The sequence below is a fragment of the Temnothorax americanus genome, unplaced genomic scaffold (genome assembly GCF_048541705.1).
Source record: "Temnothorax americanus isolate GAGA-0224 unplaced genomic scaffold, ASM4854170v1 Scaffold102, whole genome shotgun sequence".
Taxonomy (NCBI): Eukaryota; Metazoa; Arthropoda; class Insecta; order Hymenoptera; family Formicidae; genus Temnothorax; species Temnothorax americanus.
In genome coordinates this window covers 32469-46083 of record NW_027509234.1, presented here as the reverse complement: position 1 = coordinate 46083, position 13615 = coordinate 32469, and the positions used below count along the sequence as shown (strand labels likewise).

Genomic DNA, 13615 nt, shown 5'->3' with positions numbered 1-13615 from the left:
AACATTTGACTGCTCCTTCTCGTCGAATCGCACAAACGCATCTTGATTTGCGTATCTTTATTAATTATTGTATTATTAATTATTGAAATACTTACAAAACAGTAAGACTTTTTGATTCAGTTTTACCCGCTCTAGCTGCCCATCACGAGCAGTGATCCGCTTAATTATTACTTGACACCCTGTATGTATACACATATATAAGATACCTGATACCACATGGTATTTCCGAGGAAATAATTCAATAAACAAACTTGTATTAGGCAGTGTATTACTGTTTATCACACTATTTATTATATTTTTATTTAATTTTGTAAAGATTAAATTTGTATAAACAAACTTAACCTCTAACTACCGGCCAAATATGACATGTGAGCAATAGAGCAGACCAGCGCGCGCGATAACATCGTGCACGCCGCGCGATATTCAATGAGCGTGCAGCGATGAATAGAAAAGCTATACGTTCTGCCGAAGCCCATAGAGGCAACTAGAATCTCACTAAAATTCCTCATGTGGATGCATGTCATTGGTTAATCAATTTCCTCTGTAACTCAGTCGATAGCCAATAAGAGAACATATAAATGTAATGTATCGTTTTTTCGCTTTTTTATTAACACAACAATTAATGATAATTATACGCTATAAACCCTGCTTGATCAATAAGAAACTTATATACGGAAGCACATATCAAAGTATGTTGTAGTTATCGAGAACTAAGGTAACAAAGATTCGGCCTCCGTGAAACGCATACTCCCTTGTCTTCGCCAACCGAAGGTTGGCAGCAGTCGGGAGAATAACACAACGATTGATGATAATTATACGCTATAAACCCTGCTTGATCAATAGGAAACTTATATACGGAAGCACATATCAAAGTATGTTGTAGTTATCGAGAACTAAGGTAACAAAGATTCGGCCTCCGTGAAACGCATACTCTCTTGTCTTCGCCAACCGAAGGTTGGCAGCAGTCGGGAGAAAAAGAAAAGTTTTATATTAATATACATTGCATTCTTACTTTAGCTCTGCCTTCACGCGATCGAGTGGCTCCTCTAATTTCCTTTAATTTATATATATGTATATATTATTTACAAGTATACATCCTTTTCACAAACTTATCTGTTTTTTATAAATCTTTGTACATATAAGTATAAAAGTAGCTTTTGTCTGTATTTTATTTCGGGACTTCTTGTGAATAATGGATACCATGTCCCTCGTTTTCACCACACGGTAATGGCAACGTGTTTTCTTGTTAATAGATCTGGATCTTGCGGCATTCTGTAACTTAAGCAAAGTATTATTAATATATATTTCATCAGCACTTGCAGAAAATGTTAAATTTTGTGCATTGTGTGTGTGTGTGTGTGTGTGTGTGCGTGCGCGCGTGCGTGCGTGCGTGCGTGCGTGCGTGCGTGCGTGCGTGCGTGCGTGCGTGCGTGCGTGCGTGCGTGCGTGCGTGCGTGCGTGCGTGCGTGCGTGCGTGCGTGCGTGCGTGCGTGCGTGCGTGCGTGCGTGCGTGCGTGTGTGTGTGTGTGATAGACGATGTGTATACATGTGTATTTGCGTATGTCTGTATTTGTGAAGCGTAACGCCGATGCAAGGTGAAGTGTTTGTGTGTTACGTGCGGTTGTGTGTGTATGTGTGTTATGTGCGTGTTGTGTATATGGATGTATCATGTGTGTGTATTAATATTTGTAAGCGTAGAGTTCTCATCCAGCATCCTGTTGATGTCCTCGATGTCGACGTCGATTATCCCTGATACAATAGTATAGCTGTTGTTGTGCTCCTCCTTTGCTTTATTAGATTTTTATCCGAAAACGTCGTTTGGTACTCGATGACTTGAATGATGCGTTTTGGCCGATCTATATCTATTTGTAAATATAAGAATATATATATGTTAATATGGTTTGTACATTAGAAGTATAGTAATGTTGTTTGCGTTCTACAATATGTGTATATACTCAGTGAAAACAACCTAATCAAAATGATACGAGCCATCACTTGGCTTATCACATTTCACCTTTTATTCTGTCAATAGGTGCCTGATGTCTCAGGAAACTCCGGATTCCAAAAACCTTTAAAAAGATAATGTTTATTCTATATATATGTATATATAACATAAAAAAATGATAATAAAATAAAATATACCTTCTGGTGTATTTGGTCGCTCATATTTGCGTCGATGTCGCGAGCATTGATTCTTCCGTTTTTGTAACTCTTTCTTTGACAATGACAAATTGTTATAATACTGGAAATCAAATATCATAAATTACTTTTTTATGAAAAAAATATTTTTATTTCTTTATTTATATTTATTTTTATATTATTTTATTTATTCATATCTCATATAATTACTGTTAATATTGCATTACTTCTCTGCATTCCCAGCAATCCCAGCCGTTTAACTTTGTTCTGTCAGCTTTACGTCGCATGTTAAGCTGCTCTGAAACGTCCTTTCTTTTTGACCATCTGTAAATAATGTTTTTATTAGATATATAAAAGCAACTTACACACACACACACACACATTAACACAATTATTAAGTAATATTTACACATTAAATTTATCCATTAATAACTTTTTTTTTAGGTGGCTTGTTTTCTGTGCTATCCAGACTGGAATTATCCTTTTTATTTTTATTTGCAGTTTGTTCTGCAAACAGATAAAAAGTTTCGTCTTCGATATCGGTCTTGTCATGCATTTTTATTGGTGAAAGATAATTTATGTTAACATTATCTTTCAATGTCTTGAGATTTTCCATTTGCGTATGTTTTAAACGAAGGACATATTCAAAATCTAAACGTTTTACAGGAATTTTCCTTTTGAGTTTTAAATAATCATTTATCATTTTTACCCATTTTGTTTATAGATTATATATAAATAAATGCAATATCAAAATGGAATTAAATTTGTCAAAATAAATTGACGATTTTTTTCTTCTAAATGGATATATACAAAGAATAAATTAAAGAAACTATTTTTATGTACATTATTAACAAAAGCTAAGTATACATTAAAGTCCATTTGCAAGACTGTACAGCATTGTGCATTACATAAGACAAAGACTTAAGGCATAAAACACTGCCAAGACAGCCATTCTGCTTAGGCCCTAAAGGTGGAAGCACATAAAATTGCAGGAGCCATAAGCATTCGTATGTATTTGACCGGAGATAAATGTCCGGGAAAGAATCTACCATATGAAATCGTTTGTATTTCGTATGAAGACTTTTGAAGTGCAATTGAAAAGGTTTGTGAGTCATTCGTTTAATTGTAATTAATTAATTATTTTTACACCATGCATTTAGCCGAAATAGATAAATTAATAAAAGTTTTTATACGGAATCGTTTGTATTTTGTATGAAGAGTTATGAAGTGTGATTAAAAAGGTTTGTGAGTCACCCAGATAATTTTAATTAAATATTTATAAACTCGGTAATTAGCTGAAATATAGATTTTTATGTTATTTATGTTAAAAGAAGAAGGCGCTAGTGTTCCCGAAGGTCCGTCTGCAATCAGAATTAATATAAGCGTTTTAAAAATTATTTTATAGTGAAATAAATAAATATACAGACTAATAAGCCTGTAATTATAAGCGATAGTTGCTAATTAAGTTTGTGACTAATATTCTGTCTTGCAGAGGACCTCCGTAACGAGATCAAAGATGTACCAGCTGTGCAGGGTAAAGAGGTTATCTCAAACGCCCTGCCACAGCCCAATTGAGCGACTCAAATGTTATTACCGCTGAGAAGTACTTCTTGCCATTTGAATCAGCATGTCAGAGCTAGTCACTACGGATTGTGGTGACATAGCACTGGACTGCCTGCAGAAGTTAATCGCATATAGCCATCTCTCTGGCAATGTGCCTGATTCAACGGGCCTAACAAGCTGCTGATTGTGCGCATTGTCGAGACAATCTGCGGTTGCTTCACCGGTCCACAGACCGATGAGGGTGTGCAGCTGCAGATTATTAAAGAAGACCAATATCTTTGTGTAAAGCTAGCTGAACAGTTTTATGCTTTCAGTATCTTAATTAAAATTCTTAAATAGCCTCTTAAATAGTCTAACTGTTAGTTCTTTGGCACGTTATTATGTAACATTAGCAAAAACTGAATCAGATTATACGTAAAGTGTGGCTTTATCTTTATTTGTAACTCTATTGTACAATTTCACAGAACATCGAAAAAAAAGAAACGTTTAGATATTCTATAATTTATGTGTAAACAATAAAGAACTTATAGAGATTGATAACCATTTTATCAGGATAAACTGTGTTGGCGTACTCTTTCTACATGCGTACCTTCCCCAAGAGCCGAGACTCAAAACCAGATCCGTGAAAAATATCGCCACTTTCGTAGAGTTTTTGTACAGTTTTACTCTAGGAATATCGCGAGAGAAAGAAAGACTTCGGAGAGTTTTATCTGAATCGATCGACATAAAGAGAGAGCATAGTAAAGAAGCTAGCTTTCGAGAATTTGAACGCATAATACTTTGTTATAATACTATGAGCGAATTAGTTTACGTCACTCTGTCAAGTTTTAATATTAAATTATTAATAATATATCGATATCGGTAGTTTAATAATAATAATACATTAAAAAGCGCTCAATTTAAAAGTAGGGCAATCCTAATAAACAACTGTAAAAAAAATTCAAGGTGGAACGCAATGGACAATTCGGTTGCTCTGACATGCTAACTTAAATGGCAAGAAGTACTTCTCAGCGGTAATGACATTTAAGTCTTTTTTAATTGGGTTGTGGGTTGTGGCGTTTGAGATAACCTGCTCTTCACCCTGCACAGCTGGTACATCTTTACAAACTTAATTAGCAACTATCGCTTATATAGCTACAGATATTAGCCTGTATATTTATTTATTTCAGTATAAAATAATTTTTTAAACGTTCATATTAATTCTGATTGCAGACGGACCTTCGGGAACACTAGCGCCTTCTTCTTTTAACATGAATAACTAAAAATTTATATTTCGGCTAATTACCGAGTTTATAAATATTTAATTAAAATTATCTGGGTGACTCACAAACCTTTTTAATCACACTTCATAATTCTTCATACAAAATACAAACGATTCCGTATAAAAACTTTTATTAATTTATCTATTTCGGTTAAATGCATGGTGTAAAAATAATTAATTAATTACAATTAAACGAATGACTCACAAACTTTTTCAATTGCACTTCAAAAGTCTTCATACGAAATACAAACGATTTCATATGGTAGATTCTTTCCCGGACATTCATTTCCGGTCAAATACATACGAATGCCATAAGCAGAAGGCAGAAGCCATATGCGCATGCGCTTAAGGCCTTAAGGCCGTCGCACACAAAATTGCGTAAGTTGCATAAGCATAGCATAAGACAGCTGGACCAATGAGCATCTAATGTAAATTAATATGGCGACTTTATACTGGATGCTCATTGGTTTAACGGTCTTATGCTACGTTTATGCTAAACTATGTATTTTGTGTGTGATGGCCTTTAAGGTCAATCCAGACAAACTTGCATAGCGCATAAGAGAATTGATTGGTCCATATGCATGTGCATAAGGAAATAGACCAATCCGTTTCTTCTATGCGTTTCTATGCAAGTTTGTCTAGATATACCTTTACGCGGTAAATACCTGCCATGGGAATCCAGCCTAATAGCGCGCTCCGCAAACGCATAACGAAGAATGGGTGCGTTCCGGCAAGACACCGCTACTGTAGCGCTACACGAATGCGTACCAGCAGTGTCTTGCCTGAACGCACCCAATGTTGCCTTTCATATTCCGTCTACATATTTGTATGTTTATGGTTATCGCGGCAAAGGAGAAGGACATTGCCGTTTTAACCTTGTTTCTGCTCATGTATCGGTCAGGCTCTTGTTGTATCAGCTCATATTGTAGTAATTTTGCTCGTATTGTATTAATTTTGCTCGTAGTGCAGTAATTTTGCTCGTGCTCTTTTCATATCCTAAACTATGTAACTTAATATCCTACAGAACTTGTTAGGAAGTAACATCATTTTTTTGCCGTACACTTTTTTTCCTGGTTCTTGAATCGTTACCGGTGTAAGTACAACGCAATAAAAAAATATTTGCTGTATGGGCCTGAGCATAAAAGATTGTCATAACTGTTTTCAACGGAATCGCGAAGTCGGCGTCTTAAGTTAACGCACAAGAACTGACATAAATGTATGTCGCATCAAAGTAACGTGCAACGCGATGGAAATGACATACGCTAACTTCCGACTCTGACCTACGTTTGCGATTTTGTCGGAAAAAAGTTACAATAATCTTTGTGCTCAGACCGTGTTGTGGGTCGTCTACAATAGCTGTAAAGCGTCGTCTACAATACACGGAATAAGCGTAGAGTAAGGAGTAACAGTAGGCGTAAGAGGGCTATTTTCAGTTTAAGAAAGCTGGCGTAAGGGCGTTAGCGAAATAAATTAATTTTATTTCTTACTCTTACTTTTACTTACACTTACGCTCGGCCAATCTGCCTACTCTTACTCCTTATTCCACACTTACTCAGTGTATTGTAGACGACGCTTGACTTTGTAGGTGTGCAAGTGAGAAACAGTAGACTACAAAGACTACAAAACCTCATCTTGCAAATGGACTTTAATATATACTTAGCTTTTGTTAATAATGTACATAAATAGTTTCTCTAATTTATTCTTTGTATATATCCATTTAGAAGAAAAAAATCGTCAATTTATTTTGACAAATTTAATTCCATTTTGATATTGCATTTATTTATATATAATCTATAAACAAAATCGTGCTTGATGGTGGGATCCATTAAAGTGTCATTCCAAACATGTCACCACACGTCTGTCAAGATGTTGGATTTAAGAGGAGGATAAACGAAATGGGTAAAAATGATAAATTTTTTTCAAAAATTCTATTATTTAAAATTTTTAAAAATTTTTGAGATAAAATTAATAAAACTTTATTTGATGTAACAAATTACCTATTACTTTTTACAGTAAAACGTATAAGTTCTCGCATTGTCATTTATTTGTCAACAAGACATTAATAATATATAATAAATTAAAATTGAATAATATAAATCTCTCCAATTAAATAATAAAATTAACAAATAAAAATAAATGTATAATTTTTTCCCATAATAATGTATTGTCATTAAAACTTTTATTAATTTTGTGAACATTTTACAGGAAAAAGATGTGAGAAGTTGCAGACCTATAGACCTGTCTCTGTGTGAGTTGGTAGAAGTGGCTAAGACCTATTCTACAATATATTGCATGTTGCTGTCGGATGTCGGAATGAAAGAATTTCTTTTTTGAAAAAGAGATTTTCTCATATATACAGGGTGTTCGATATAAAAATAACCACCCGAATAGGGGGGGTAGATTGGGTCAAACTGAAAAGAAAAGTCTCGTACCATTTTGCAAAATTCGCAATAATTAACGAGTTATTAAATAAAACGTCTGAGCGAATGAGCGCACAAGGAGAGATAGAGGCGGGCCTCGGCGGCTGGCTGAGGTGGCACGGTGCCCGGCGCGCGGCGAGTGGTGGGGGTCAAGAGACGAGCGGCGAGCGGGGCGCGGCGCAGCGCGGCGAACGTCGAGCGACAGATGTTATACACTGCGGCGAAAAAGTATTAGAGCCAGCCCATACTAAACTTACAATAATTACTTCGCGTAAACGGGATTTTCCTTCGCGTAAACGGGATTTTGTAGTAACTTACAATAATTTACTCCACGTAAACGAGTGAATTATCGTAAATTACTACAGAAGTAACGCGCTCGCGTAAACGTAGTAACAGTAGGTAGCACACGTATTGCATAGGCATTGCCGTAGCGTCTTACGCCTTAGATAATATTAATTAGTTTAGCTTGAATTATGTGTAATAGAAACATTTAATTTTAGTAAATTTAATTATTTTGCATGTCAAAGTTTACAAGGTTTACCACAAGCTTTACTTTAACTTTTGTTTATGTTAGAATAACTTTAATGGTGCGTGTCCACCTGCGAATAAAACTCTCGAGAGTAGCTCTCGAGATTGATTTTCGCAAATGGACATATTCCTAAAGAGTACCTATAACGGAGAATGAATCGCAGCTCTCGGCGAGCAAACTTTTCAAGACCTACTCGCAAATCGACACGACGTTATTTTACTCTCGGAGATCAGCTCGCCAAGCTCGAACGCTGTTCGTATTTTGAGAGCTACATGATGACACAAAGGAACTTATTGAATAATGCGGAAATCATAAACCATTGTAGAATACTACTGTGACAGTTTGTATGGGGTCATATAAAAAGTCTAATCGAGCACCGGCGTAATGGTGGAGAAAACGAAGTACGTGAAGCTATTTTTGTGTGGCCTTCCATACTATTACGCCGGACATGACGCACCGTGCGACGCGCAATATTGTACGAAGAGCCGAACTCTGCATACGAGAAAGAGGACGGCACTTCGAACAATTTTTGCATTAAATAATGAGAGTGGATTAGGCCTACCGGGGAAACCACTATTAAAAAAACGCACCAAGCTATCTACCGCAAGGTGGTGTGGAAATGATAGCGTATCATTTTCCTGCCATCGAAAAAGGCGAGAGGCTAAGAGCCAGCGCACGTACATTGTCGTAGTATCTTACGCCTTACGTACAGAAATTACGTACAAGAATGTTGCGTTACGCGGAACGTACCCAGCAAAAAATCGTGTGTATACGTTAAAATTTCCTTGTGTTACCAAAATTTAATTATTACTTTAATGTATGCGTATGTCATGTTGAAATTAAATATTATTTTGAGTTTTTTTAATACAATTATTTTTTAACAAATAGAACGTCTTATGGTGCGTGCACCTGCGAGTAAAACTCTCGAGAGTAGCTCTCGAGATTGATTCTCGCAAATAGACATATTCCTGGAGAGTACCTAACGGAGAATGAATCGCAGCTCTCGGCGAGCGAACTTGTCAAGACCTACTTGCAAATCGACACGACGTTATTTTACTCTCGGAGATCAGCTCGCCAAGCTCGGACGCTGTTCGTATTTTGAGAGCTACATGTTGAGAGTAAAAATCGAGAATGCAAAAGTTTGTTCCTTTGATGACACAAAGGAATTTATTAAACAATGCGGAAATCATGAACTATTGTGGAAAACGATACTTTATAACTACTGTGACAGAAATAAAAAAAATTTAAAATTTTTATGTTCTGCGAATAAAGTGCAAAAAAATTCATAATTTAAAGAATTAGGTAAGAATATTTTTAATACATTTTCTAATTACTTGGTCAATAATTAGTTACACTTTAGTTTTACATAGTTTGCACGTTTTAGTTACAGTGTTGAAATTAAATACATTTTTACATCGCGAATTAAATACATTTAAAAAAAAGGAAAATAAATAATTAAATACAAAAATCTAATATCAAGGTATTCGGCAAACTAAAAACTAAATAATAATAATGCACAATGTATTCCACTTCACAACTTGTAAGTCTGTAGAAACTTTTAATTGTTGGGAGTCTTCACAATTTTAAGCTCTCTAATTTAGAGCTGTTCCGGCACCTGCGATCAATCCATTGCTTGACCCAGAAGGTATTTTTGTTGTTATTTAACATCTTTTTCCTTTTTAAAATAATGCTAGCCATTATAACAGCCGCAAGTTTTTTTGTTTACGCGACATTATGATGTCACCACTCTCAGACATCAACTAAAAAAATACGTAAGTGGATACGGTTTTGAGAGAACGGAGAGTTTTTCGGAGAGAAAGAATACTCTTCGGATTCTCGCGAGATGCTCGCAAGAATACAATGTCAGAAAAATTACTCTCAAATGGACAGAGTGTCAGAATAACTCTCGAGAGATATTCTCGAGAGTTTTAAGGCGCGTGTCCACCTGCGAGTAAAACTCTCCAAAGTAGCTCTGGAGAGTTATTCTGACACTGTCCATTTGAGAGTAATTTTTCTGACATTGTATTCTTGCGAGCATCTCGTGAGAATCCAGAGAGTATTCTTTCGGAGAGTTCTCTCAAAACTGTGTCCACTTACGTACTTTTTTAGTCGATCTTTGAGAGTGGTGACATCATAATGTCTCGTAAACGAAGAGACTTGCGGCTACCATAGTGGCTAGCATTATTTAAAAAAAGGAAAAAGATGTTAAATAACAACAAAAAGACCTTCTGGGTCAAGCAATGGATTGATCGCAGGTGTCGGGTCTGCTCTAAATTAGAGAGCTTAAGATTGAAGATTTCCAACAATTAAAAGTTTCTACAGACTTACAAATTGTGAAGTAGAATACATAGTGCAATATTATTATTTAGTTTTCTGTTTGCGAAATACCTTGATGTTTGATTTTTACATGCAAATATTAAATAATTTTTTTTTTTTTAATGTACTTAATTCGCGATGTAAAGTTGTTTATGCGTAATATATGCAGCTCATTGTAATTAAATACATAGATTTTACCTTTTGTGCAAGAGATACATGACCAAAGATAATTTGATAGTCTTCCTATGTATAGATACGTAAGTATAAGTATAAATGTATAATGCGCTGCCATGTGATATTATTTTTCTAACATTTCGCCGTATACATTATACAACACGATAAGTACACACATTTTATAAAAATGTTCAATAAAGATATAAATTGTAAAGAAACAGAAAAAACGTGTTTTAATAAGAAACCATTATCATTACCATTTTACAATTATCATAGACTACGTTTATACAGCGATTTACAATCCAGTTTAGTATCTATCATATATCATCTGATCGATAAAATTTTTTGATTATAATGATTATTTGAATAACAGTCCATTTTGATATTTTAAACATTTGAATCAATCTTTTTTAATGTATATACACTAGAAATTGTGTGTAGTTTAACTATCAAGAAACAGAGGTTCATATATAAATGATCATTATGATTAAAAGAATACAATTTTGTGTAAATAAACTTTTAATTTATTTACGTCATTTATTGTTTATATATATCTAATACATAATGTTGCTCTTTGTAGATTCTTGTTTTGACTGCTTGTGATGGACAATAAATGGCATTGTACAAACACGCTTTGAGAGTAAAGCCTCAATTTCCCAAAAAGTCAGGAAGATAAAAGATGATCATTGATGTTTTCATAACATTTCACAGGATTCTAATAGCGGAGAAAATTATAATCAACTCTCGCTTAAAAGAATCTTGTGTTTTGTTAATGAATTCTTTTTTATTGCTCGATAACAGGCCTGCTGTGCAAATTGCTATAGATGCGTATGATATGCAACTCTCAGTTCTCTTATACCTGAAATAGGCGTTTAAAAATGTTAATAAATAGTATTCAAATCTCATGAGTATACGTATTGCAGTATATACGTACGAATAGTTTAGTAATTAGCAACTTACATGAAGGACACGGAAACAGCAATTTGTATTGTAAGTAAACTTCTTCCATCTCAGCACTGATGAAGATGCTGCACAAAACACCGTGATATGCTATCTATAACATAAATATGGAATATAATTCATCACTGAAAATAAGGAATTTAATACTTTTTCGAATATTGCTAGGAATGTTATTGAACTGCATTCTTGTATTTTTACGAAATATAAAAATACACAATACTTACTGACATTGCATTCGACATAAAGCTCAAAGAAGAATGTTTTTAAAATAAAAATAAATTATTACGCTGACACATTACGAGAGATTAGTAAATCTGTCAAAACGGTGGTATGCAAGGCAAACTTATACGGAACGATATAATATATTTATTAATAATTACATTATATTATTCTCCAGTTTTGCCTTACACTTCATTGCCGTTTCTCAGATGTATCCAGTCATAACGTATGAATATTTAAGATATGCTTGATCTAACTGTGCGCGATTAAACGGTGCGCGGTTGTACGGTGCGCAATTGTACGATGCGCGATTGTACGATGCGCGATTATACGGTGCGCGATTGTAACGGTGCGCGATTGTAACGGTGCGCGATTGTATGGTGCGCGACTGTACAATGCGCAATTGTAAATACGGTGCGCGATTGAACGGTGCGCGATTGTACGGTGCGCAAAAACCGTGTCCAATCCAACACACACACACACACATACGTTTATTTATTTAAATAAATTAATAATATGTGTTGTGTCCAAAAGCAACGGTGTCCAATTGTACTGTGCGCCAATGAAATGTGTCCAAACGAACTGTGCGCGATTGTACGGTGCGCGACGTTATGTGTCCAATAGCACTGTGTGCAATTGCAATGTGCGCAATTGTACTGTGCGCCAGTGAACCTCTCCCGCAAGGGAGCCCTACACCACGTGCCTGATGCCTTGTCGCAAATGTATGGGAGCGCAAACGTCGGAAAGGTGAATGTCGCGATCGAGGTCGAGGAATGCGAGGGTACGAGCGATACGTGGTACCGGAGAAAGTATCGAGAGGTGGCGAAGGACCCAAAACGGTTTCCCTATTGGAAAATAGTTTATAAGCAGCTATACTTCTTACGACCGCGACCGGTTATTTCGGAGATAGTGGACGATTTGGACTAGTGGAAGCTGGTGTTGCCGAAAGAATTACGCGCCGAGGCCATTCGCGAATCCCACAACGCTCCTCAAGCCGGTCATTTGGGAGTCAAAGAGACATATCAGCGTCTCGCCGTGTCGTACTATTGGCCAAATATGTTTCGTGAGGTTACCCGGTACATTAGAACGTGCGACACATGTCAAAGGACTGAAGTCGAGCAAGCTAGTCCCGCAAGGTGGATGGGTCGCCGCGTTATTGAAGGGCCATGGACTTCTATCGCCGCGGACTTAGTGAGACCCTTACCTCGCAGCAAGGCCGGCTACCAGTACCTTCTGGTAATCCAGAATTTGTTTACTAAATGGATCGAGGTAAAGACCTTGCGAGCGGCCATCGGCCCGAAAATTAAAGAGGCATTGGAAGACCTTATCGTGTCGCGGTGAGGTACGCCGAAGATCCTTCTCACAGACAACGGAACCGAATTTGTGAACCGCGTGATCAAGGGTTTTGCTGAAGAGCATGGTATCACGCACACCACCGTGCCACCGTACCATCTGCAGGCCAACCCCGTAAAGAGGGTAAATCGAACTTTGAAAACCATGATCGTGTCATTTATTGAGAGGGATCATAGAGAGTGGGATAAGTACCTCCCACAATTTCGATTTACTTATAACACCGCGTCGCACTCGTCTTTGGGAGCGTCCCCGGCATTCGTGAATCTGGGACGCAAATTGGTGCCGCCGAACTTGTTGCGTGACCGTGTGGAAGACGTTTCTCAGGTGGAGCCGCGAGACCCTACGGAGTGGACACGGCGTATGACCGAGCTGCGGGCCATCCGAGAGTGGCTCGCGGAGAACATGGATCAGGCAAACCAGAGGCAGGCCGCGAATTATAATCTACGTAGGCGACCGCGGAGATTTCGAATAGGGGACTTGGTATTAAGACGGCAGCACGTGCTGTCGTCGGCCGCGCATAATATCGCGGAGAAACTGTCGTTTAAATTCCAGGGACCTCTAAGAGTGAGGCGGGTGATCTCTCCGGTGGTGTACGAGTTGACACAGCTGGACGGGTCAACCGTAGGGAAGATGCATGTCAAGGATGTGAAACCGTACTACCCTCTTGTCCCCGACCTGTAG

At 36.9% G+C, this 13615-nt stretch overlaps 2 protein-coding genes across 2 annotated transcripts; one reads left to right on the top strand and one right to left on the bottom strand.

Annotated features, from left to right (window-relative positions):
• Positions 1 to 854: 854 nt before the first annotated feature.
• On the bottom strand, positions 855 to 2842 carry LOC143902683 (uncharacterized). The gene is given in 5 exon segments (XM_077415799.1): positions 855 to 2069; positions 2143 to 2242; positions 2367 to 2463; positions 2549 to 2565; positions 2567 to 2842. Coding segments are annotated over 5 exon segments (534 nt in total). The 3' UTR covers positions 855 to 2025.
• Positions 2843 to 12747: 9905 nt separating this feature from the next.
• On the top strand, positions 12748 to 13615 carry LOC143902676 (uncharacterized). Its single transcript, XM_077415786.1, has 2 exons — positions 12748 to 12817; positions 12948 to 13615. Exons 1-2 carry the CDS (start codon positions 12748 to 12750, stop codon positions 13613 to 13615), a joined length of 738 nt encoding a protein of 245 aa, XP_077271912.1.

Bases quoted from the DNA above. Each gene is read 5' to 3' on its own strand.
- LOC143902676 (XM_077415786.1), top strand. From the start codon at position 12,748: ATGGACTTCTATCGCCGCGGACTTAGTGAGACCCTTACCTCGCAGCAA. The intron at 12,818-12,947 runs GTAATCCAGAAT...TCCTTCTCACAG, and splicing joins CCGGCTACCAGTACCTTCTG to ACAACGGAACCGAATTTGTG.